This window comes from Muntiacus reevesi, chromosome 14, assembly GCF_963930625.1.
Source record: "Muntiacus reevesi chromosome 14, mMunRee1.1, whole genome shotgun sequence".
NCBI classification, from domain to species: Eukaryota; Metazoa; Chordata; class Mammalia; order Artiodactyla; family Cervidae; genus Muntiacus; species Muntiacus reevesi.
The window spans coordinates 690,849-715,298 of record NC_089262.1 but is presented as its reverse complement, the minus strand read 5'-3'; the positions used below and the strand labels follow the sequence as shown (position 1 = coordinate 715,298).

Genomic DNA, 24,450 nt, shown 5'->3' with positions numbered 1-24,450 from the left:
GACACCGTGTTCAAGAGACAAATGATTTCCACTCACGCGAGAAAAGTCTCAAAGGCTTCCCTTGTGGTTCAGCTAGCATGGTATTAATCACACAGCTTGCTTCTCCTCCTTTTAAAACTATTTCCCATGCTGGTTTCTAGTCGCTGGAGAACACACTTCCCAAGGCTACCCTCAGTTCCCCACTGGCGGAGACAAGCCAGCCTGAGACCTCACGGTGCTCACACTGTGAACTTCCAGGAGAGCCACCCATGGTCCCAAGGGTTACCAGTAGGGCAGACCCAAGCAAGCGGGATGGACATGAAACATTGCCGGTGACGGAGGGAGAGTGGAGGCCTCTTTAAATGCTGTGGCCACGAAGAAAAGTAATTTCTGACCAAGTCTCGTAACGTTATGAAATATTAACCATTTGTTCAGCCATTCACTGTTTGCGGAACTCAGGTGTATCATTTGTGCAAACCCCCAAGACCCAGAACATCCTGCAAGCGTCTGGGTTCGGGAGAGACGTCATTTGGGTGACTGCTCTGAACCATGCCCTGGGCCTGGGAGGGTCTCTGTGGCTGGGCTGGAAGGTGAGGCCCTGCTCCTCCTGGGGCCACGAGTCTCTGGGCTGGCCCTTGACCCATCCTCGTGGTGCTTGTAGAGGGCAGGGCGGCTCTGGGTGTAAAGCGGGCCACGGATGGGTGCCAACAGCCCGCGGGTGGTGCCCCAGGGAACCCGGTGCTCCACGTCTCCCCTTCCTTTGCCCTACCCAGGGGATGGGTGATCAACAGAGAACTGGTCGGAGGATTTCCATTTATGGTGAGGACCACGAAAGAACCCGCAAAGAGAAAGGAGCCTGGAGCCTCCTGGAGCCAAGGAAACCAAGCCTACAAACCAAGTGCTGCTGCTGCCCGTTGGCCGCTGCCCACTGCCCATTGACTGCTGCCCACCGCCCGTTGACCGCTGTCCACCGCCCGTTGACCGCCGCCCGCGCCGGGGAAGGCTCCATGAACTCCCTCGCGGGATGGTCGAAGATGCACCTGCGCCCCCTCGGTTTCCCCAGGCCCACCAGGCAGGGGCGGTGGTCCATTCTCTTCTTCGTACAAAGTTACGCATTCGCTGCCATGAGCCCCTTCTGGGCCCCAGAGCATCCCTCACTGCGCGGTCACGGCCCGCGTGTTAAAGCAACCAACCCGAAGAACCTACTCCCCGCGGACGCCGAACGCACCAGGCCTCCCAGGGACCCCGCGTTCTGGCCCCCTCTCTCGGTACCACAGAGCCTTTCCACTGTGCCACCCCTCGCGCGACCCCTGCGCCCTGAGAGGGCTGGCGGCGCGGGGCTGGGGAGACCGCCCCGGAGCAGCCGCGCGGAGGGGCCGGGTCCTCGCCGTACCTGGGCGCAGACACCGGGGCCACCTCCGCGGCCCCGAGGGCGCGCAGGAGGCGGGGCTGCGGGCCTCCGCGACCCCGCCCCTTCCTCCTCCCGGCCCCGCCCCTTCCTCCGCCGGGACCCCTGCTCCTCCGCGCGATGCCGCGCGCGCCCAGGTGCCGGGCCGTGCGCGCCCTTCTGCGGGCCAACTACCGGCAGGTGTTGCCCCTGGCCGCCTTCGTACGGCGCCTGCGACCCCAGGGCTGCCGGCTCGTGCGGCGCGGGGACCCGGCGGCCTTCCGCGCGCTGGTAGCTCAGTGCTTGGTGTGCGTGCCCTGGGACGCGCAGCCGCCCCCTGCAGCCCCGTCCTTCCGCCAGGTGGGCCGTCCCCGGGAAGCCTGGGCGGGCCCGGCGGGGTGATGGCGGAGGGGGTGGGGAAAGCCGTCCCCGTGTCCCCCGTGACTCACGGACTGTCCCCCGCAGGTGTCCTGCCTGAAGGAGCTGGTGGCCAGAGTCGTGCAGAGGCTCTGCGAGCGCGGCGCGAGGAACGTGCTGGCCTTCGGCTTCGCGCTGCTGGCCGGGGCCCGCGGCGGGCCGCCCGCGGCCTTCACGACCAGCGTGCGGAGCTGCCTGCCCAACTCGGCGACCGACGCGCTGCGCGGCAGCGGCGCCTGGGGGCTGCTGCTGCGCCGCGTGGGCGACGACGTGCTCAGCCACCTGCTCGCGCGCTGCGCGCTCTACCTGCTGGTGCCCCCGACCTGCGCCTACCAGGTGTGTGGGCCGCCGCTCTACGACCTCCGCGCCGCCGCCGCGCCTCGGCCCACGCGGCGAGTGGGCGGGACCCGGGCGGGCCTCGGACTCCCGCGCCCGGCCTCGTCGAACGGCTGCCACGGGGAGGCCGGGCGACTCCTGGAGGCGCGGGCCCAGGGCACGAGGCGGCGTCGGGGAAGCGCGCGGGGACGACTGCCTCCAGCCAAGAGGCCCAGGCGCGGCCTGGAGCCCGGGCGGGATCCCGAAGGGCAGGCGGCCTACGGCCCGCCACGCGTGGTGACACCTACCCGAGACGCTGCGGAAGCCGAGTCTCGGGAGGGCGACGTGCCCGGGCCCTGCCGCCCCTTCCCGGGCGGCGAGCGGGGTGTGGGCTCCGCGTCCTGGCGGCTGTCACCCCCGGAGGGCGAGCCGGGTGCCGGAGCGTGCGCTGAGACCAAGCGGTTCCTCTACTGCTCCGGCGGCGGCGAACAGCTACGCCGCTCCTTCCTGCTCTGCTCCCTGCCTCCCAGCCTGGCCGGGGCGCAGACACTCGTGGAGACCATCTTTCTGGACTTGAAGCCCGGGCCTCCAGGGGCTCCCCGCCGGCCGCGCCGCCTGCCTGCGCGCTACTGGCAGATGCGGCCCCTGTTCCGGAAGCTGCTTGGGAACCACGCCCGGTGCCCCTACGATGCGCTGCTCAGGGCGCACTGCCCACTGCCCGCCTCTGCGCCCCCGGCGGGGCCAGACCATCAGAACCCCCGGGGCGCCGGCGGCCGTCCCGCGGAGAGGCCGGAGGCTGCGCCCGCGGGCGAGGCGCGCTCGGGGCGCCTGGTCCGGCTGCTCCGCCAGCACAGCAGCACCTGGCAGGTGTATGGCCTCCTGCGGGCCTGTCTTCGCCGCCTGGTGCCCGCCGGCCTCTGGGGCTCCCAGCACAACGAGCGGCGCTTCCTGCGGAACGTGAAGAAGCTCCTCGCCCTGGGAAAGCACGGCAGGCTCTCGCAGCAGGAGCTCACGTGGAAGATGAAGGTGCAGGACTGCGCCTGGCTGCGCGCGAGCCCAGGTGAGGCGCCCAGGGCTTCCCGCACTAGGGGAGGGGGCGGGGTCTCCTCGGTAGCGCCCCATCCGCGTTCTCGGCCTCTGACCCCGTCTCCCACCCAGTCTGCGTGAATGCCGGAGTTGATGGAGGTTCTGGGCCCGGGAAGGGGAGGTGGAAGCCGGGGACTCGGGGAGGGCAGGGCCGCACCTGCAGGCGGGGCACCTGGAACCCCGTGGGCGTGGCTGCGGTGGTTCATCGTCCCTCTCTGACCTCAAGTTAACCGCCTTGAACCCTGCTCCCTGATAGAAGTGGGGGCTGGGCCGAGAACCCCCGTGCCCGGGGTCGGGAGGTAAGGCTCGGGGTTCCCCAGCCGGCTGTGGTCAGCCGTCTGCAGACCCAGTGAGTTTTATTGTGCGTCCACCAGGCCAGGGCCACTGATGGCCGGAGAGAGAGGACTGTGTCCTTGCCCGAGGCGCCAGGCTGGGTGGGCACAGAGGGGAAGCCGGCCGCCGGCTGGGCCCCAGGACGGGGCAGCCGCTGGGGCGCGGCAGGACTTTCTGTGAAGCTGAGCCTTCAGCGTCCCTTCCCCACGTGGGGGTCTGGGTGTGATGTTGGGGCTCCTCCCGTGCAGCTGCCGCCCAGCATGTCCGCAGGGCAGGGGCAGGAGCGACAGGGCCAGCCCCTCCCATACGCTCCCCGTCTGACCCATAAACTCCTGAGACCCCGACTTCTAGAAGGAGGCAGCGCCTTTGTGAGAGCCAGGTTTGGCCCTCTCATGTTGACTCATTAGTGTCTAGTGGCGCTTTTTACCTTAAAGTCTGTTTCCCTGCCTCCCCACTAGTCAGTATTTACCCCTTGTTTTTCGCGACCTAGTTTTTAACTTCAGCGTCTTCCCGTCTTGTGAGGATGCACGGTGTAGGTGTCCTGTCGCAGCACTGGGCCAACGTTTTACGATTCTTCCCGACCCCGCCTGCCGGTCTTCACCGCTTTCCTGGGGTGACTGACTTACACTTCTCTGTGCTGATCGCCCGTGTGGGTGCATCTTTCTCATCTTCCCAATTTGCCCACTTTTCCCGTGTCCTTGTTCCGTTTCTTGACCTGCATTTTCCGCCGTGTGAGTGGGTGTCGCGTCTAGAATTAGATCTGTGTTCTCCTTGCCCTCCGGGTGGTTTCCTGCCAACCGTATAAAGGTCTCTCCTGTTGGGATCACATCACAGGCGAACTGTTTCCCCGCTCAGCCAGCCGTGTCTCAAATTAGACGTTGCTCTCACTGCTCCTGCGGTCAGTGTGGATGTGGCTTCGCCCCCTTCTCTCTCCTTCGCTGGCTATTCACCGTCCTACCCCGGACCCGCCTCCGGGCCCCTTCCTTGTCCTCTGAGCCAGTTGCTGGCAGTGAGGCCCCTGTGGCCGCCGTGCCCCGCGGCTCGAGGGGTTTCCAAGTGCAGAGTTAAACCCCAGGGGACGGCGGGGCGGGCCCTCGACTCCTGCAGGCGTGTGTCCCCAGCCGGCAGCCGCCTCTGCGTGCCCCTCCTGTTCAGCCTGGGGAAACCCCGGGCATTTCCAGCCCCTGCGGCCCAGTGGCGATGCCTGGAAGTGCAGCGCAGCCCCGACCTCGAGCCCTCCTTGTGGAGAGCAGCCCCGGTTCCCCGCGTCTGAGTGCACACGGGACAAGTGCTGGGGCTCCGGCAGGGACGTACGTGGGCTACATGCCTCATTCAGAATTTTTCAGTAGCCACAAGAAGAAAGCAAAAAGAGAGGGGAGCCTCATTTAAAAGCATTTTTTATCAAAGCGCAGTGATCCGGTTAGCATCTGTTTAGCCCGTGCCCCGCGGAAGCTCCTGGCCGAGTTACCCGCGTTCTCCTCTGCCCCCGGCTCCGAGTCGCCCTGGACTCGGAGGCCGTGGGCAGCCGTCCGGCCCGTGGCGGCCGCAGTGGGCGAGCGCCGGCGTCTCTCCTCCCAGGGGCCCGCTGCGTGCCCGCCGCGGAGCACCGCCGGCGCGAGGCGATCCTCGGCCGCTTCCTGTGCTGGCTGATGGGCGCCTACGTGGTGGAGCTGCTCAGGGGCTTCTTCTACGTCACGGAGACCACGTTCCAGAAGAACCGGCTCTTCTTCTTCCGGAAGCGCGTCTGGAGCCAGCTGCAGCGCCTGGGCGTCAGGTAGGCGCGGGGCCGCCCGCGCCAGCGCGCACGGACCCGCCTGTCTGACGCTGGCCGCCCGGGGCGCTGGGGGCACCGTGAAGCTGGCCGCCCAGGGGCTGAGTGCTCGCGCGGCGGCCACGAGCTCTGTCCCCACCGCCGTCTGTGTCCTCCGCGAAGGCCTGGGCAGCTGTCACTGGACGGGGACCAGCCGGGGAGGGGGGGGGTCGCCTGAGACACCAGCCGGGGCTACCCAGGCGTCCCACGAGAGGGAGAGGTGCCCTGGGTCAGGAGCGGTTCAGGGGTCCCTGAGCACGTGGGCCGGGGTGGTATCCGCTTCTGGAGGCCCTTATCGTGGGTCTGAGTGAAGGCACCCCATTAAAGGATTTCCTGGCATGTAAACGGAAGCGGGCAGCGCCGCTCTTCTCGCAGGGCCCCTGCAGCCTGTCCCTGCCTGGGGACACTCAGGTCCCACCACGGGCTTCCTTCGGGGCCACCAGCTCAGGGAGCATACTCCCTGCAATGGCCAGGAGGTGGGAGGACCCCTGCCCATTCCCGTGGATGGTTGTGGGGTAAAGGCTGAAGCTTATGGGTGACCAGGAGCCGGCTGGTCTGCAGGGAGACGATTCTGCTTCTCCCGGGGGCCCCACCAAGCACTCCCTGCCTGTTCCATGTGGAGGACGTGGGGTCCCTGCCCACCAGCCTCCTTCAGACCCCAGAAGCACTTGATGGCCAAGCTGCCCACACTCACTCCAGACCCCAGAGTCTCCCCAGTGAGCCGTTCTCTGGCCCAAGGTCCTGTCCAGTCCTGGTCTGGGCTCTGTCCACTGGGAACCAGGCATGCTGGTTATGGGCTCTGCCCACTTCAAGGGCATGGGCGTCCACCAGGCTGACCTGCCCTGGCTGCCCACGGGCACCTCTGTTTCAGACAACACTTAGACTGTGTGCGGCTTCGAGAACTGTCAGAAGCAGAGGTCAGGCAACACCACGAGGGCAGGCCGGTTCTGCTGACGTCCAGGCTCCGTTTCGTCCCCAAGCCCGGCGGGCTGCGGCCCATCGTGAACATGGGCTGTGTTGTGGGCGCCCCGGCGCCGCCCAAAGACAAGAAGGTCGCTGCTCGTGTTGTTCCGGGCAAAGCGCGTTTAAACCCAGGCCCAGTGGGTGTGGTCAAAGTCCCGAGGTGTCCGGTCCTGGGGAGCCAGGGGGTGTGGCCAGAGGATTCCGGGGTCCAGAGAAGGAGCTCCCAGTGAGGCCTGTCCTGGGGGGTGCCAACCAGACTGAGACGCCTCTGTGCCCCCCTGGCTCCTGGGCAGAGGGGCACAGTGTGCTCTCTGGTTGCCGTGGCAGAGAGGCTACTTGACGGCTGTCACCAGCCTGCTGGGGTCCCCAGGACCCCACAGGACCTCACCCCCGTGCTTGGCCCCTGTGACTGTTCCCCTGCCGCTCCCCCCAGCCCCCTGCATCACCAGCAGCTCCCGCCCCTCCCAGAGCCCCCTGAAGCGATTGGGGTGGTTCTACCATTAGTGACAAAGAGAAGCCGTCACTCGGGCTTGTCCACAAGCAGTGACGCATTGCTCACCGCGATGGGAGTGGTCCCCCAGGAGGCAGCGTCCCTCCTTGCTGGGTGGGGGTACCAGGGGAGGGGAGGGACCCAGGGTGTGACTGCTTGCCTTTTCTATATGAGGTGTCCGTGATCCCAGGTTGGGTCCATGGGGAGACCCTGGGGTCTCAAGTGGGTGTGGGCAGCTTGGCCGTATGGTTCTGGGGTCTGAGGGGGGCTGGTGTGCAGGGGGGAGCATGGAGCAGGGGACCTGCCCCTTATCGCTGGGGTTGTCTGACCCCGAGTCCCCTTGGGGACGGTCCCTGGGGCTGTCTGACCCTTGGTGTCCCCTTGGGGACAGTCCCTGGGGGCTGTCTGACCCTTGGTGTCCCCTCGGGGACGGTCCCTGGGGCTGTCCGACACCGAGTCCCCTTGGGGATGGTCCCTGAGGCTGTCTGACCCTTGGTGTCCCCTCGGGGACGGTCCCTGGGGCTGTCCGACACCGAGTCCCCTCGGGGACGGTCCCTGGGGCTGTCCGACACCGAGTCCCCTCGGGGACGGTCCCTGGGGCTGTCCGACCCCGAGTCCCCTCGGGGACGGTCCCTGGGGCTGTCCGACCCCGGGTCCCCTCGGGGACGGTCCCTGGGGCTGTCCGACACCGAGTCCCCTTGGGGACGGTCCCCGTGGCTGTGGTCGCTCTGGTGACACTGCTGTTCTGGGCTGGACCTGCAGGTGCAGCATCTCAGCTCCCGGGTCAAGACGCTGTTCGCGGTACTGAACTACGAGCGAGCGCGGCGGCCTGGCCTCCTGGGGGCCTCGGTGCTGGGCATGGACGACATCCACAGGGCCTGGCGGGCCTTTGTGCTGCCCCTGAGGGCCCGGGACCCGGCCCCCCCACTCTACTTTGTCAAGGTGGGTGCCCGTTCCCACCCCCATGGAGGGAACCGGGCCCGCAGGTGACCCTGTGGGTCCGTCCCAGCCGATGTGGGGAGTGACCGCCTCCTGCAGCCCCGTGTGTGCCGGGATGGGTCACCCCTGGTGGAGTCACGTCCAGGTCCCACAGCTTGTCCTGTGAGCTGGAAGACGGGGGACCCCCGCTCCCGGGGCAGAGGCTTTGTGCCTTTGAAGTACTCTGGGAGTGCACCCCACTTTGCAGGGGCTCCTGCCTTCGGGGATCCCCTCCAGGGAAGGAGACACCTGCTCAGACCCCTGTGCCGGGCGCCCTGTGCGGTGCCCTAGTCTTCCCCTGGGTCCTCCGGGACACCAGCCTGCAGCTCAGAGAGGGCATGCAGGCCAGTCCTGGGGGTGCTGCGTTCAGCGGAATGGGGTCTCCCCATCCCGCATGTTCGATTCACCCCAGCATTCGCTGACGGCAGGTCAGGACTAGCCGGACCCAAAGCTCAGGGTTGGAGGTGAACGTGTCCTCCGGACGCCTGTTCCCACATAGGCGGACGTGGTGGGGGCCTACGACGCCCTCCCCCAGGACAGGCTGGCAGAGGTGATCGCTAATGTGCTGCAGCCACAGGAGAACGCATACTGCGTGCGCCGCTGTGCCGTGGTCCGGACTGCGCGCGGGCGCATGTGGAAATCCTTCAAGAGACACGTAAGACCCATGGGGCCCGCGCGGTGCCGGGGTGTGGTCTGTGGGGCGGGGCGGAGCGCACGCTCAGCACCGCGGAGGCCCGAGGAGGACTTGCCGGTATCCCCGTTGGGTCCGCCCCTCCCCTAGGCCCCACAGCACGTGGGCTGCGCAGAGCGGGGGACCCTGGCGGCAGCAGAGCCACACGGGCGTCCCGAGGTGTCCCCACGGCCACGCAGCAGGACCGTGTGTGCCCCGGGGGGCGGGGCAGGAGTCCTGCCTGCGGCTCGGAGGGTGCGCTGCCCTCTGCGCGCGTGCATCATGGGGCAGGCGGCGGGGCCGCTCCTCCCCCCAGAAATGGGGGCCTCAGGCCAGGAAGAGCTGGAGGAGGACCCCGGGGCTCCTAGCGCTTGTCCCCCGCGCAGAGCAGCGTGTGTACCAGGAGGCAGGCGTGGGAGGGCTCCCCCGGAAGCCCTCGGGGAGGGCGCACAGAAGACCTGGCTACAGGCACCGCTGAGCGTGGTTTGTGAGTCCAGGGTGTGTGATGTAGGGAGCTTGGGTGTGTGACACGGGTGAGGCAGCACCCACGGGACCCCCACTCCCACCGGGCCCCCCAGGCGCCCTCCCCCGCCGGGCAGCAGGCTCACCTGTTTCTAACCTTGCGATGTGAAGCAGGCAAGCTCTCTCTCGGTCTGGTTTCGGGTGTCTGGGGCCCAGTGTGGCAGCCTCTGATGCCGCCGGGTGAGGCCCGGCCTTCTGCCGGGTGGGCTTTTGCGGATTCATGCCGGGATGTGGATCCAGGCGGTTGCCAGCACCCCTGTGATGCGCTCTCTGTGGGGACAAACCCTCGTTCCCGCGGGCGGATTCCGGGCTTGTGTCATTTTAGGAGATGTCGCGGGAGAGGTGCCAGGTGCGCTCCCGCGGGCCTCAGGGGGTCCAGCGGGCGGTGTTGGGGGCTGTGCTGGGACCGGGTCTGGGGGATCCGGCTCTGGGTACCTCGTCTGTCAGCCACCCAGATTGCACGTCCTCTGGGGGAGTTGGGGGGCGCCTGTCCAGTCTCCCCATGTGGAGCCGGCTGTCTCCTTGGTCGTCTGTCTGAGGGGATGAGCCCCGGTCTGGGGACAAGCCTTGGGGCAGCCCTAGATGCGGTCTCAGCCTACCCTGCCTGTGCCGTTGGAAGCAGAGTCTCTGAGCAGATGTTTTTCACTCTGATGGACCCAGCTTCTCTGTCGTTCTGGGCTGAAACCGTGCTATGCTTGCTGGCTGCCTGACCCCAGTGCTCCGTTAGGACATCTGCCATGCGAGCCGCCGCATTCGGGCGGGGGCTGGCTTTTTAAATTAATTAACTAGACTGCCCCAGGTCTTAGTTCCAGCGTGGGGAATGTGGGTCCCTGATCAGGGCCTGAACCCGGGCCCTGCATTGGGAGCTTGGAGTCCTAGCCCCTGGGCCACAGGGAAGCCCCCAGGGTCTGTTTTGAACTAATTTTTGTGCTGATGCTTTAGCGTGTTCCGTCCCTTCTCCAGTCTGGACTTTTGCAGACCTGTCTTGTGGTTCACTCGCCTGTTCTTTTCTGTCTCCAGTTTTAAATGCATTTAACCAACCCTTAAGTTCGACAGCCTGTTTTGCAGGTTTAGAAATCCATGCTGGTTTTTCTCACAGGTTCCGTCTCTGGTAAAATCCCTCAGCTTTGCCTCTGTTTTGTTAGCAGTGTTGTCTTGACTGATTTTAAAAATCCCAGAAATTTGGCGCCTCCCCGGCCCCCAGGCAGGTTTCTCGCGTGTCTGAGCTGTCCTGCGAGAGGTTTTGGTCACACCTGGGCCTGTTTTTCCACAAAGCGCCAGACTTCGTGAATAGGAATTGTAACGTGTGGGCTTGTGAGTTCTCCTCCAGGGTGGGTGGAGGTTCTCTGCCAGTGGAACTGTGACCTGAGTCCCGCAAGGGTTCGTTGCGGACAGTGCGGCGTCTGGCCTGCCTCACTTCACCTTTCCCTGGTGTCTGCTGCGAGGGGCCCCCAGGCCCAGCCCCCTGGCTGCCAGGACCATGTGCGTGGCTCAGCGTGGCCCCCGTGGTGCCTGACTGAGGGTCCTTACTCTGCAAGCCCCCCCGGGGATGCCCTTAGTCATTGTTACTTAGTGGCCCTGAACCCCATGGTCTTCCTGCTCGGTGGGTCCCGGCCTTGGGGCGAGCTCGGGGGAAGGCGGGATGCACCCCGAAAACCAAGACCCCACCCAGCCCGTCTGTGTCCGCACCTCCCCGCACCCCCGGCGGCCTGGCATTTCCTCCCTGGTCCGAGTGGCCATGGCCAGCCCCCCAGGCTCTGACCCCCGCCCTCGGCCGGCAGGTGTCCACCTTCTCGGACTTCCGGCCGTACCTGAGGCAGCTCGTGGAGCATCTGCAGGCGACTGGCTCGCTGAGGGACGCTGTGGTCATCGAGCAGGTGGGTGTGGGCCCCCGCGCCCCTGCCTTTGGGCACCTCCTCCTGCTCCCGGGCCTCCCGCATCCCCGCTGCCCATGGCCCCTCTGTGCTTTGCTGCCCGTCTTCTCCCTCCGTTTTGGCCTTGAGGCCACAAGAAGGCACGTCCGCCTCCTCCAGGAGGGCAGAGGGCTTGCCCCACAGACCCGCCCCCGACTGACCCCTGTGCTGACCCACTTCCTGCGTGAGCGGGTTCCCCAGCGGGGCTCCCTGCCGCCTCCCTCTGGGTGAGGCCCTGTCCCCTGGGCCACGCGCCGCCCAGAGCGGCCTCCGCTCCGGCCCAGCGCCCGCCTGCCTCCGCAGAGCTGCTCCCTGAACGAGCCTGGCAGCAGTCTCTTTGAACTCTTCCTGCACCTGGTCCGCAACCACGTCATCAGGATCGGGGGCAGGTCAGTCTGGGCCCCGCCTGCCCGGTCAGCACCCGGGAGGCGCCACAGCCCCGGGGCCAGGGCGGCAGCACATGGCCCCCCACGTGTGGGACGTGCTCGTGGTCAGAAGCCACCTGGTCGTTCTCCGAACGTGTGTGAATGCACGCCTGGCCTGGTGGCGCCCGTGTGAGACCCCTCTGCGTCCGGGGGTTGTAGGGGTCCAGGGGCCTTCGGGCTCGTGGCCACGGCCCTTACAGGTCAGTCTAGACCCTGGGTCCTTCTCAGGGGTTGTGAATGTGCTCCAGGCTCAGGGGACTTTCTGGTTAAAGGATGTACCTTCGTTATTATTACGTTCGAAGTAACTGCAATGCTTATGGCAAGGCAGTTCCAGTAACATAAAATAACAGATACCCCTGGGGAGGCATGCGTGCCCGCTGCAAATTCTGACAGGAGCACACGTCTGCACACGCGTGGAAATGGCACCGCGGGAGGAGATCCTTCTCGCGGGAAAGGCCTGGAGCCTGACTCCTCCCCAGGGCCACCGCCCCTCGTGGAGCAGGGTCCTGCCGCGCGTGTGGCCGGGCGGGCGTGTGGCGGGGCTTCGTGGGGGGTGTGACAAATGTGTTGATGCGCGTTCCCCCAGGTGGGAGTGGCGTGTGCACAGCTGTCTGTGCGTGTATGATGTGAAGGTGAGGCTCGCCGTGGCCGGCCCGCCTGCTGACCGCATCCTGCCCCCCAGGTCCTACGTCCAGTGTCAAGGCATCCCCCAGGGCTCCATCCTGTCCACTCTGCTCTGCAGCTTCTGCTACGGGGACATGGAGAACAGGCTGTTTCCCGGAGTCCAGCAGGACGGGTATGGCCCGTGCCGGCGCCATGTCGGCCCGTACACCCCCGTGTCGACGCGTACACCCCTGTGTCGGCGGGCGCGGCCCCGTGTCGGCCCGTACACCCCCGTGTCGGCGGGCGCGGCCTTGGTGGGGCCCCCCTGTTCCTGGTCTTGGGTGCAGGGGGCGCTGCACGGGGCTGGGGGGCGGTGTTCAGCAGGCCTGAGCAGGGAGTGAGCGTGGCTTGCAGCCCAGCCGGGACGTCTGGCCGGCACCAAGCCCGTCAGCTCCCAGCTGGATTGCTGGGCCCTGCTCGCCCCGGCCGGAGCCAAATCCCACGGACACTGGTCTGTGGTCGGCTTCTCTGGAGAAGGTCCCTTTATTTGCGTCCGGCTGAATTCAGACGTTAAGCCTCGCACCGTCCGCCCGCCCCCGCGAGGACGCTGCGTGCGGGCGCACGGCAGTGTGTTCAGGGTCTGCCCTCGCCGTGGGGTCTCTCCGTGCCCAGGGTGCTTCTGCGCCTGGTGGACGACTTCCTGCTGGTCACCCCTCACCTGACGCGGGCCAGAGACTTCCTCAGGTGAGGCCCCCGTGTGTCTCTGCCGCACCTCCCGGGCGTGTCCTGCGGGCGTGTGAGCACGGTCCTCCCTGCGTCCCTGAACCTCCGGGGAGCATCCTACAGCGCGGCCCCAGGGCTCCAAGAGCCTGGCGTGTGGTCCCAGCGTCCACTCACGCTCCAGGGCCGATCCTTGGGCTGCCCCTGCTCCCTCCCCTGCCACCGGCCTCCCAACCCCTGATCACGAGCAGCCAGTCGCCCCGAAGCCTGGAGGTCAGACTTGGGCTGTGTCCAGCCTTCCTCGGGGGCTGCGGTCCCAGTCCGCCCTCCGCACCCTGCCTGCCTCTCCGGGTGCCGGGCGACACTGCCCAGCGCCCCCGAGACACCCGGTGCATCCCATCCACGCGGCACTAACACGGCGCCCGGCCCCAGGACGCTGGTGCGCGGTGTACCTGAGTACGGCTGCCAAGTGAACCTGCGGAAGACGGTGGTGAACTTCCCCGTGGAGCCCGGGGCCCTGGGCGGCGCGGCGCCCCTGCAGCTGCCGGCCCACTGCCTGTTCCCCTGGTGCGGCCTGCTGTTGGACACCCGCACCCTGGAGGTGCATGGCGACCTCTCCAGGTGAGCAATGGGGCCCGAGGCCCTGGGGCTCAGAGGCTACACAGAGGGCGGCGGGCACCGACGCTCTGAGGCAGCAGTTTTCCGGGCGTTTTCTATAAAAGGAAACTGTGTGGCGGGTTCTGGGGTGAGCATGTTCCTGGGGAGGCGTGTGGTTGTGATCTGGAGAGGCAGGACACGAGCCCCAGGTCTCACTGGGCTTTGGGCTTCGGGGGTCCCCTCTGGTCCGTCGGGGACAGGGCTTCAGGGCACATGGTCGGCTCTGTTGGCGATGTCACGGGCCCCTCCCTGGCCGATCCCTCCTGGGGCCTTGCCGGGGCACGTGGATGCATCTGTCTGCACCCCCAACCCCGACGTGGTCGACCTCTGTGTTCAGCATCCCAGCGTCTCTTCTTGGGGCACCTGACCCAGTGGATTACACCCCTCCTTATGCTCTCATTTTGCCTTAATCACCATCTCAAAGGCCTTGTCCCCGAACGGTCGCGGGGGGCGGGGTTCACCCTGTGACTCTGGGGACGCAGTTCAGCCCCCGGTGGCCCTCTCCGATCCCCGCCCTCAGAGCGTGCGGTGAGCCCCCGCTGTGCACAGACGGGAGGGGCTGAGGAGAGACGTGGATGCAGGCGAGTCTGCTGCTTTGTGAGTTGCGAGCAGTTTCAGGGCAGTGCTAGGTGGGGCGACCCTTCCTGCTGGGGAGCTGGGGTCTGCCCCCGGCCCCTCACCAGGCGCTCCCTGGGAAGACGCAGGGGCGGACGCTTTTCATCTGTGGTTCTGTGGTTCCGTGTGTCCGTCTGCTGGTCCCGACACCGCCTCTTGTGTCCATGCGCTGACCACACCAGCGAGTCGTGACCCGCCCACCGTCGTGGCTGGCTGCCTGTGACGCTGTGACCGTGCAGGGGACGGGCGGCCTGGCTGGCCAGTGTAGCCGAGAGGCGGGGTATCCGAGTGTGGGTCAGTGTGGGGTGGACACGTGCGCTTCCCGGGACCCGTCCTGTCTCACAGCTACGCCCGGACGTCCATCAGAGCAAGTCTCACCTTCACCCAGGGCTTCAGGCCCGGGAGGAACATGCGTCGCAAGCTGTTGGCGGTCTTGCAGCTCAAGTGCCACGGTCTCTTCCTGGACCTGCAGGTGGGCGGTGGCTGGTGGGTGGGCGTGGCCACGGGGCGTGGGAGCAGCTGGAACCCCCACGTGGTGTAGATCCTGGGGGTGGGTGTGTGGGTGCGCATGTGTGTGAAAGGGCATTAGTCATCACGTACGTGTGTGTGTGTGTGTGTGACCGAGCGTGTGGGTGTGCGCGTGTGCCTGTGTGTGGAAGAGCATTAGTCATCACGTACGTGTGTGTGTGACCGAGCGTGTGGGTGTGCGCGTGTGCCTGTGTGTGAAAGGGCATTAGTCATCACGTATGTGTGTGTGTGTGTGACTGAGCGTGTGGGTGTGCGCGTGTGCCTGTGTGTGAAAGGGCATTAGTCATCACGTATGTGTGTGTGTGTGTGACTGAGCGTGTGGGTGTGCGCGTGTGCCTGTGTGTGAAAGGGCATTAGTCATCACGTACGTGTGTGTGTGTGTGACTGAGCGTGTGGGTGTGCGCGTGTGCCTGTGTGTGAAAGGGCATTAGTCATCACGTACGTGTGTGTGTGTGTCTGAGCGTGTGGGTGTGCGCGTGTGCCTGTGTGTGAAAGGGCGTTAGTCATCACCTACATGTGTGTGTGACCGAGCGTGTGGGTGTGCGCGTGTGCCTGTGTGTGAAAGAACATTAGTCATCACGTACGTGTGCTCGTGTGTGACTGAGTGTGTGGGTGTGCCCGTGTGTGCATGCGTGTGCCCACAGCCCTCACCCGCTGGCCTGGCCTGGCCCCTGCTGGTCCCCCTGGGCCGGGGCCTCTGTGGCCTCAGCCGTGGAGCCGTGGGGTCTGGGCCGCAGTCCGGCCGGGCTCCCACCGTCACGCTTCCTGCAGGCCTGCCCGCACCGCCGCCTCTGAGGGCCCGGGGGAGCTGGTCGGTTACCCCGAAGAGGCCACTGGGCTGTCATCAGGGCAGTCCTTTCTCCTGCTCCACGTGACGTGGCTGTAAAGCAAAATCAGAAACGCAGCCAGAGGCGTCACCAGCGTTTCCTTCTCTCCCTTCCGCAGGTGAACAGCCTCCAGACGGTCTTCACAAACGTTTACAAGATATTCCTGCTGCAGGCCTACAGGTGCGCCTGTGGGGGGTGAGGCCTCAGCCGCAGTGCTGCGCTCGCCCGGGGCCGCCCGGGACCTGGGGGCACGCCGCTCCCCCGTGCGAGGAGGCAGCCTCTGCGTCCTTGGTGTCCCCGACTGTCCCGGGACACTGCTCTGTCCCCAGGGAGCGCTGGGGGGCCTGGTCCGTGGGGGTCGGGGCAGCGGGAGGGCTGCAGGTGGGGGGCGGTCAGGGAGCAGAGGTCAGTGCATGCAGTGGCCCCAGCCCTCAGGTGACCCCAAGGGAGCCGGCGGGAAGCCGCCCAGTCAGAGCAGACCAGCTTCCGGAACATTCCCTGCCCTGGGACCATGCACCCCTCCAGGAGCCGAGCCGGGGCGCAGGCAGCTGACCATGGAGTCCGGGGCCCGTCTACCCTTGACCGGGACCCCTTCCCGCCCGCCAAGGGGACCCCAGCCGGGCTTGGCCTGCGTGGTCTCCAGGGAGCGCCGCACCGGCGGCTCGGGGGGCCGTGTCCTGACGGGGCCACCGCCTCCAGGTTCCACGCCTGCGTGCTGCAGCTCCCCTTCCACCAGCCGGTCGGGAGCAGCCCCGCGTTTTTCCTCCGGGTCATCTCCGACACTGCGTCCCGCGGCTACGCCCTCCTGAAAGCCAGGAACGCAGGTGCTTGGGTGCCCTGGGCTGAGGGTCGGCGGGGGGCTGGGACTCTGGGTGCACGCCCCCCACACCCCACGGGGCGGGAGACGGGGCTCAGGCCCTCCGCCGGCCCGTCCGCCGGCCCGTCCTCCGCCACTGGCCTGGAGTGACTGGGCGCTGGGGCACCGGCGGGGGTGCTGCCCCGCGCGCCCCGCCTGCTCGTGGGCAGCCCTCCTGCCCTGGCGCCCTGGGCACTGGGTCAGCCAGGCCAGTGGGCAGCAGGAGGCCCTGGGCCACCCTTGCTCATGCTGGGGAGGAGCCACTGAGGGGCCCCCGTGTGCTTTGGGGTCTCCAGCCCTCAGCTCTGCCACGGCCTTGGCCGGGGCTTCGCCGACGCGTCTGAGGTTTCAGCTCTGCGGTCTGTGAGGTCCTGGGTTTCACAGACTTCCTGTCAGTATGTCTGTGGAGGTTTCTTGGAGAAGTTGAAGAAAACGCGTTAGTTGTCAGAATTCCCTGGGCTCCTATTGGGGCGGCCCCTGAAATGAAACGGCCAGTTTACGCCCGCCCCTGCATTGTCCCCAAACCTGCACTGATGCTCTCCACCCGGAGGCCCCCCAGTCTCCCCGGCACAGCATCGGGCGGGGCCTCAGTCTCCCGTGTCCCCAGGGGTGTCGCTGGGGGCCAGGGGTGCCTCCGGCCCGTTCCCGTCTGAAGCCGCGCACTGGCTGTGTCTCCACGCCTTCCTGCACAAGCTGGCTCGCCACCGCGTCACCTACAGCCGCCTGCTGGGGGCCCTCAGGACAGGTGGGTGTGGGCGGCCACAAGGCACCCGCCTCGAGCAGGTGGGTGGGTCCAGGAGCCCCGAGGAGCCAGGATCACAGCCCCGCCTCGTCCAGGGCATGCCCACCCGGGTCATGCTGCCTCTCACTGCCCTTCTCGGGTCTCTTCCCATGGCGTCTGCCCACCAGCTCCCCACCGTGTCCCCCTGGGCACTGCCCAGCTGCCCCCGTGGCCCCGGGAGTGAGGGGCTGTCTGTCCCGCTGAGGTTCGCACCCCCTAGCCCGCCAGCGCACGGGGTGTCTGGCCCAGCGTGGGCGCCTGCGTGGCCTCAGCGCTGTGCCTGGCCCCTGTGAGCGGCAGTCTCTGGCGGCCTCTGCAAGGGGCTCTGAGTCCAGTCCCCCCCCTGCAGCCCGAGCGCGGCTGCACCAGCAGCTCCCGGGGCCCACGCGGGCCGCCCTGGAGGCGGCGGCCGACCCCGCCCTGACCGCGGACTTCAAGACCATCTTGGACTGACAGTCAGCCCTGCCCACAGCTGAGGGTGAGCTCCGGAGCCCATGGTTGAGGCCCGATCCACGGCAAAGCCTGGCCCCCCCCGAGAGCCCTGGAGCGGGGGCTGGCCCCCACATCCTCAAGGGAGCGAGGCTGGTGCCCCGTGGCCTTCCAGAGACCGTCCATCTCCAACAGCTGACCGCCAGGCCCGGCAACACGCGGGAGAACCTGGCGGGGTGGCAGGGCGTCGGAACAGGAAGTTGGGGGGTTGTCATCCCTGCCCCCTGCCCCCTGTCCTGCAGCGAGGACACACGTTTGTCCAGTGGCGCGGGGGGGCACTCGGGGCTGAGTGGGCCCTTCCTGCCACTGACCGCACCTGCGCCCCGCCCGGCGCTCGGGCCACGCCTGCCCCCTCCAACCCCCGCTGAGCTCGAAGTCCAGCCTGCTGGGCCTTCCCCTCAGTCAGCTGCTGGGGGCCCCACCCTCGCCCTGGTCTCACCGCCCCCCCGCCCTGCGCCGCCTGCCCCCCTTACCTCCGTGGGCAGCTGGTCCCCACTCAGCACCGTGCTGGGATCCTCTGCGCCTCCTCCTACCCCGCACTGACCCCAAGTCACCGCAGCACCGGAAGCCAGCGGGCCTCCGCCTGTCGTCTCCACAGCTTGCCATTTTTCTCTGGATGTTTGTGTTAAAAGGCATATCCGTCAGTACTGGATTCTGTGGTTATGAAAACGCACACCCGCTGGGGTGTCAGATTCTCCTGGGTCCCTGGCCTGGCAGGAGTCCGAGGGGGCCTCCTGGGGGCGGGAGGTGGCGGGAGGGGCTGGGGGCCCGGAGGCCCGGAGAGGATGCCCCTGTGGGGCCGGCCCAGCGCCCACCCTGCCTGCAGCGGCCCTGGCCGTGCGCTGGGCACACTCGGGAGACGGCGGACCCGGAGATTCCGAGGTCTAGGACCCCCGACCCCACCCGTCCCTTCACAGCGGGCCTCGGACTCCTCGTCTCCCCAGAGGCCCGTGGAGTGGACGGCACGGGCCATGGACGCGGGGTCCAGGCGTGGGCCTGGCCCTCCGCCAGGTGTCTGTCCCCTCACCGGTGCCCACGAGCTGGACCCGGGCAGGCGGACGGGCTCGGCGGCAGCCGCCGTGTGTCCACTCAGGCTCCCCCCCATCACCCGGGTGACCCTGCCTCTCCCCGTGTGTCCTGACTACTGGGGGCTCCCTTGCTCACCTGCCGTCCTGTCCGCTGAGCTGGTCTCGGGCGGAGCGCCTGCGGAGAAGCAGGACAGGCCTGGGGCGGGGCACGCAGAGCTGGGGGCTCCTTAATCGGGGCTGCTTGGGTGCCTGAGGGTGAGACCTCTGGGGGTCACACGGGGCTCTAGGCCAAGGGCTGTGCTTTGGGGGCCACAAGGAGGGCCTGGGGCGGACAGGTGGCCCTGAGGTTGTGGAGAAGTGCAGCCAGCTGTCCCAGAGAGTTTGTCCCAGGAGGGCCGGGGCTCAGGCAAAGGACAGGTTTCAGCCTGAGCCCTCTGGTTGGGTGGTGGGGTGAACCCCAGAGCTGCTGGGCCCCTGGTCTGGTGGGGTGAACCCCAGAGCTGCTGGGCCCCTGGTCTGGGGGGGTGAACCCCAGAGCTGCTGGGCCCCTGGTCTGGTGGGGTGAACCCCAGAGCTGCTGGGCCCCTGGTCTGGGGGGGTGAACCCCAGAGCTGCTGGGCCCCTGGTCTGGTGGGGTGAAACCCAGAGCTGCTGGGCCCCTGGTCTGGGGGGGTGAACCCCAGAGCTGCTGGGCCCCTGGTCTGGGGGGGTGAACCCCAGAGCTGCTGGGCCCCTGGTCTGGGGGGGTGAACCACAGAGCTGCTGGGCCCCTGTCTGAGGGGGTGAACCCCAGAGCTGCTGGCTCCCTGGTCTGGGGGGGGGAACCCCAGAGCTGCTGGGCCCCTGGTCTGGGGGGGTGAACCCCAGAGCTGCTGGCTCCCTGGTCTGGGGGGGTGAACCCCAGAGCTGCTGGCTCCCTGGTCTGGGGGGGTGAACCCCAGAGCTGCTGGGCCCCTGGTCTGGGGGGGTGAACCCCAGAGCTGCTGGGCCCCTGGTCTGGGGGGGTGAACCCCAGAGCTGCTGGGCCCCTGATCTGGGGGGGTGAACCACAGAGCTGCTGGGCCCCTGGTCTGGGGGGGTGAACCCCAGAGCTGCTGGGCCCCTGGTCTGGGGGGGTGAACCACAGAGCTGCTGGGCCCCTGGTCTGGGGGGGTGAACCCCAGAGCTGCTGGGCCCCTGGTCTGGGAGGGTGAACCCCAGAGCTGCTGGCTCCCTGGTCTGGGGGGGTGAACCCCACAGCTGCTGGGCCCCTGGTCTGGGGGGGTGAACCCCAGAGCTGCTGGCTCCCTGGTCTGGGGGGGTGAACCACAGAGCTGCTGGCTCCCTGGTCTGGGGGGGTGAACCCCAGAGCTGCTGGCTCCCTGGTCTGGGGGGGTGAACCCCAGAGCTGCTGGCTCCCTGGTCTGGGGGGGTGAACCCCAGAGCTGCTGGCTCCCTGGTCTGGGGGGGTGAACCCCAGAGCTGCTGGGCCCCTGGTCTGGGGGGGTGAACCCCAGAGCTGCTGGGCCCCTGGTCTGGGGGGGTGAACCACACAGCTGCTGGGCCCCTGATCTGGGGGGGTGAACCACACAGCTGCTGGGCCCCTGGTCTGGGGGGGTGAACCACACAGCTGCTGGGCCCCTGGTCTGGGAGGGTGAACCCCAGAGCTGCTGGGCCGCTGGTCTGGGGGGGTGAACCCCAGAGCTGCTGGGCCCCTGGTCTGGTGGGGTGAACCACAGAGCTGCTGGGCCCCTGGTCTGGTGGGGTGAACCACAGAGCTGCTGGCTCCCTGGTCTGGTGGGGGGTGAACCACAGAGCTGCTGGGCCCCTGGTCTGGGGGGGTGAACCCCAGAGCTGCTGGGCCCCTGGTCTGGGGGGGTGAACCGCAGAGCTGCTGGGCCCCTGGTCTGGGGGGGTGAACCACAGAGCTGCTGGGCCCCTGGTCTGGTGTGGTGAACCACAGAGCTGCTGGCTCCCTGGTCTGGTGTGGTGAACCCCAGAGCTGCTGGCTCCCTGGTCTGGTGGGGGGTGAACCCCAGAGCTGCTGGGCCCCTGGTCTGGGGGGGTGAACCACAGAGCTGCTGGGCCCCTGGTCTGGTTGGGTGAACCACAGAGCTGCTGGGCCCCTGGTCTGGAGGGTGAACCCCAGAGCTGCTGGGCCCCTGGTCTGGGGGGTGAACCCCAGAGCTGCTGGGCCCCTGGTCTGGGGGGTGAACCCCAGAGCTGCTGGGCCCCTGGTCTGGGGGGGTGAACCCCAGAGCTACTGGGCCCCTGGTCTGGGAGGGGGGTGAACCCCAGATCTGCTGGGCCCCTGGTCTGGGGGGGTGAACCCCAGAGCTGCTGGGCCCCTGGTCTGGGAGGGGGGTGAACCCCACAGCTGCTGGGCCCCTGGTCTGGGGGGGTGAACCACAGAGCTGCTGGGCCCCTGGTCTGGGAGGGGGGTGAACCCCACAGCTGCTGGGCCCCTGGTCTGGTGGGGTGAATCACAGAGCTGCTGGGCCCCTGGTCTGGTGGGGTGAACCACAGAGCTGCTGGCTCCCTGGTCTGGGGGGGTGAACCCCAGAGCTGCTGGGCCCCTGGTCTGGGAGGGGGGTGAACCCCAGAGCTGCTGGCTCCCTGGTCTGGGGGGGTGAACCCCAGAGCTGCTGGGCCCCTGGTCTGGAGGGTGAACCCCAGAGCTGCTGGGCCCCTGGTCTGGAGGGTGAACCCCAGAACTGCTGGGCCCCTGGTCTGGGGGGGTGAACCACAGAGCTGCTGGCTCCCTGGTCTGGGAGGGTTGGTGAACCACAGAGCTGCTGGGCCCCTGGTCTGGGGGGTGAACCACAGAGCTGCTGGGCCCCTGGTCTGGAGGGTGAACCCCAGAGCTGCTGGGCCCCTGGTCTGGAGGGTGAACCCCAGAGCTGCTGGGCCCCTGGTCTGGGGGGGTGAACCGCAGAGCTGCTGGGCCCCTGGTCTGGGGGGGGTGAACCACAGAGCTGCTGGCTCCCTGGTCTGGGAGGGTTGGTGAACCACAGAGCTGCTGGGCCCCTGGTCTGGGGGGGTGAACCACAGAGCTGCTGGGCCCCTGGTCTGGGGGGGTGAACCACAGAGCTGCTGGGCCCCTGGTCTGGGGGGGGGTGAACCACAGAGCTGCTGGGCCCCTGGTCTGGGGGGGTGAACCACAGAGCTGCTGGGCCCCTGGTCTGGGGGGTTGGTGAACCACAGAGCTGCTGGGCCCCTGGTCTGGTGGGGGGTGAACCCCAGAGCTGCTGGGCCCCTGGTCTGGGGGGGGGGTGAACCCCAGAGCTGCTGGGCCCCTGGTCTGGTGGGGTGAATCACAGAACTGCTGGGCCCCTGGTCTGGTGGGGGGTGAACCACAGAGCTGCTGGGCCCCTGGTCTGGGAGGGTGAACCACAGAGCTGCTGGGCCCCTGGTCTGGTGGGGTGAACCACAGAGCTGCTGGGCCCCTGGTCTGGTGGGGTGAACCACAGAGCTGCTGGGCCCCTGGTCTGGGAGGGTGAACCACAGAGCTGCTGGGCCCCTGGTCTGGGGGGGTGAACCACAGAGCTGCTGGCTCCCTGGTCTGGTGGGGTGAACCACAGAGCTGCTGGGCCCCTGGTCTGGTGGGGTGAACCGCACAGCTGCTGGGCCCCTGGTCTGGTGGGGTGAACCACAGAGCTGCTGGGTCCCTGGTCTGGTGGGGTGAACCGCACAGCTGCTGGGCCCCTGGTCTGGTGGGGTGAACCACAGAGCTGCTGGGCCCCTGGTCTGGTGGGGTGAACCGCACAGCTGCTGGGCCCCTGGTCTGGTGGGGTGAACCACAGAGCTGCTGGGTCCCTGGTCTGGTGGGGTGAACCGCACAGCTGCTGGGCCCCTGGTCTGGTGGGGTGAACCACAGAGCTGCTGGGTCCCTGGTCTGGTGGGGTGAACCGCACAGCTGCTGGGCCCCTGGTCTGGGGGGGTGAACCACACAGCTGCTGGCTCCCTAGTCTGGTGGGGGGTGAACCGCACAGCTGCTGGGCCCCTGGTCTGGGAGGGTTGGTGAACCACACAGCTGCTGGGCCCCTGGTCTGGGAGGGTTCGTGAACCACACAGCTGCTGGGCCCCTGGTCTGGGAGGGTTGGTGAACCACAGAGCTGCTGGGCCCCTGCTCTGGTGGGGAGTGAACCACACAGCTGCTGGCTCCCTGCTCTGGTGGGGTGAACCACAGAGCTGCTGGGTCCCTGGTCTGGTGGGGTGAACCACAGAGCTGCTGGGCCCCTGGTCTGGTGGGGTGAACCACAGAGCTGCTGGGCCCCTGGTCTGGTGGGGTGAACCACAGAGCTGCTGGGCCCCTGGTCTGGTGGGGTGAACCACACAGCTGCTGGCTCCCTGGTCTGGGAGGGTTGGTGAACCACACAGGTGCCCCTGCCCCAGGCTCTGGCTCAGCTGGTCTGGGAGTGTGAATCTTTGAGTCCCACATGCTTCTGAGGCTGCCCTGGGGACCATCCCCCCTTGCAGTGGCCCCGGGGCCAGAGCAGACAGTGACTGTGGGGCCAGGGTCAGGGTCAGGGTCAGGATGCTGGAGGTGGTTCGGGGGAGGTGGTGGGCGTGCGGCTCAGCCAGCAGGAAGAAGGCTGTGAGGTTATGGAGGGGCTTGTGTGAGAGTGGGGGTCCCCACCTGTGCCCCCTGTTGGAGGCCTCTCTGTCGCCCCAGGCTCAGGTCTGTGGGGCACCCCCCCACCGCCCCCTGGAGGATCCATCGTTGGGAGCTGCCGTTGCTCATCGGGACAGTGGGCCTGGCCTGACCTGCTCTGTCCTTGCCCTTAGACCCCTGCGGGCATGGGAACAGGAGGTGCAGCTCAGGGTGCCGCCTGGGGCGGCTGGCCACCCTGTGCCCGGCACCAGCTCCAGAGGCATTTTGATGACAGTGACTGGTTCCCGAGGCTTCCTTCTGGGGTGTTGCTGACGGGGCCGTGCACTGAGGCAGACGCTGTCAAGCGTACCTCGGGTGGGGTCGTGGGAGCCGCCCACTTCCGCTGAGCACGGGTGCCCGGCGCCGGCCGGCCGGGTTTATGGCTGTTGCCTGTTAGCTGCCGCTGCCAGAGGCTGCGTCCGAGTGCCCGGGCTGGTGTGTTCGTTTATGATAGGCCCAAGTCCAGAAGCACATCATGAACAGTGAGGGGCGGGCCCCACGTGCCGCGTGCCAGCCTGGCGGTGCCCCCTCTGGGGAGGCCTGGCTCGCTCAGGGTGCCAGGTGCTTCGGGCAGCGGGAGGTGACCAGGACCCCTCAGCTGCATCCCGCTGACTCCCAGCAGCCCCTGCAGGCTCCCTGCACCCCGCACCTCTTTCTGGCACTTCCATAAAGGTCAGTCATCACTCAGCTTTCCAGCGTCCACATGCCTCCAAAACTCTGTCTACTAAATGCATTTTGTCCCAATTTTACTCACAATCACTTGTATTTTTCCTGAAGTGTAAAACCCTTAGAAAGGGCCTGTGTTCTGGTTGGGCTCAACTAAGACTTCACTTTGATTTATCATTTTTAAAACTGCCATGCAGTTCCTCAGGGTGGAACGTGAAAATGATAGAATTCTGAGAAACAAACAAAGTAGTTTTTCAGGCTTCCTTAGATCTAAACGGGCTTCCTGGTGGCTCAGCTGGTGAGAATCTGCCTGCAGTGTGGGAGGCCTGGGACCGATCCCTGTGTTGGAAGGTCCCCTGGAGAAGGGAACGGCTGCCCACTCCAGTATGCTTGTCTGGAGAATCCCATGGGCAGAGGGGCCTGGCAGGACTGGGCAACTTTTACTTCACTAGCTCTAAACTGCATGTGAAGTAGACCCTCAGGAGCCCCCACCTCTGTGCTGCCAAGAGTCAAGGTGAGAGGGGAGTGAGGAGGAGGCAGGACACAGACCACACCCTGGGGGCCCCCAGCCCCACATGCCTGCCCCCTCCCTGCCATGACCCTGGAGCATGCTGGCACCTGGCCCTGGGAGGCTCACTTGTGAAGCTCAGTGTGGGGCAGAGGGCTTCCCAAACCCCACAGCTCAGAGTTCTCCAGGTGCTGGTGGGAGGCAAGGTGGTGACCCCCAAACACGCCCAGGGACCCGGACATCTGAACCCC

The 24,450-nt window shown here is 67.2% G+C and overlaps 1 protein-coding gene across 1 annotated transcript; it reads left to right on the top strand.

Annotated features, from left to right (window-relative positions):
* Nucleotides 1–1,507: 1,507 nt before the first annotated feature.
* TERT (telomerase reverse transcriptase) lies at nt 1,508–17,839 on the top strand. Its single transcript, XM_065905477.1, has 16 exons — nt 1,508–1,726; nt 1,832–3,158; nt 5,096–5,291; nt 6,199–6,379; nt 7,543–7,722; nt 8,258–8,413; nt 10,732–10,827; nt 11,167–11,252; nt 11,971–12,084; nt 12,564–12,635; nt 13,044–13,232; nt 14,229–14,355; nt 15,357–15,418; nt 15,938–16,062; nt 16,702–16,839; nt 17,225–17,839. Exons 1-16 carry the CDS (start codon nt 1,508–1,510, stop codon nt 17,326–17,328), a joined length of 3,372 nt encoding a protein of 1,123 aa, XP_065761549.1. The 3' UTR covers nt 17,329–17,839.
* The last annotated feature ends 6,611 nt before the right edge of the window (nt 17,840–24,450 follow it).

Excerpts from the sequence above, each read along its gene's own strand:
- TERT (XM_065905477.1), top strand. The coding sequence starts at position 1,508 with ATGCCGCGCGCGCCCAGGTGCCGGGCCGTGCGCGCCCTTCTGCGGGCC. Across the intron at positions 7,723-8,257 it reads CCCCACTCTACTTTGTCAAG|GCGGACGTGGTGGGGGCCTA; the intron begins GTGGGTGCCCGT and ends GTTCCCACATAG. Across the intron at positions 8,414-10,731 it reads GGAAATCCTTCAAGAGACAC|GTGTCCACCTTCTCGGACTT; the intron begins GTAAGACCCATG and ends CTCGGCCGGCAG.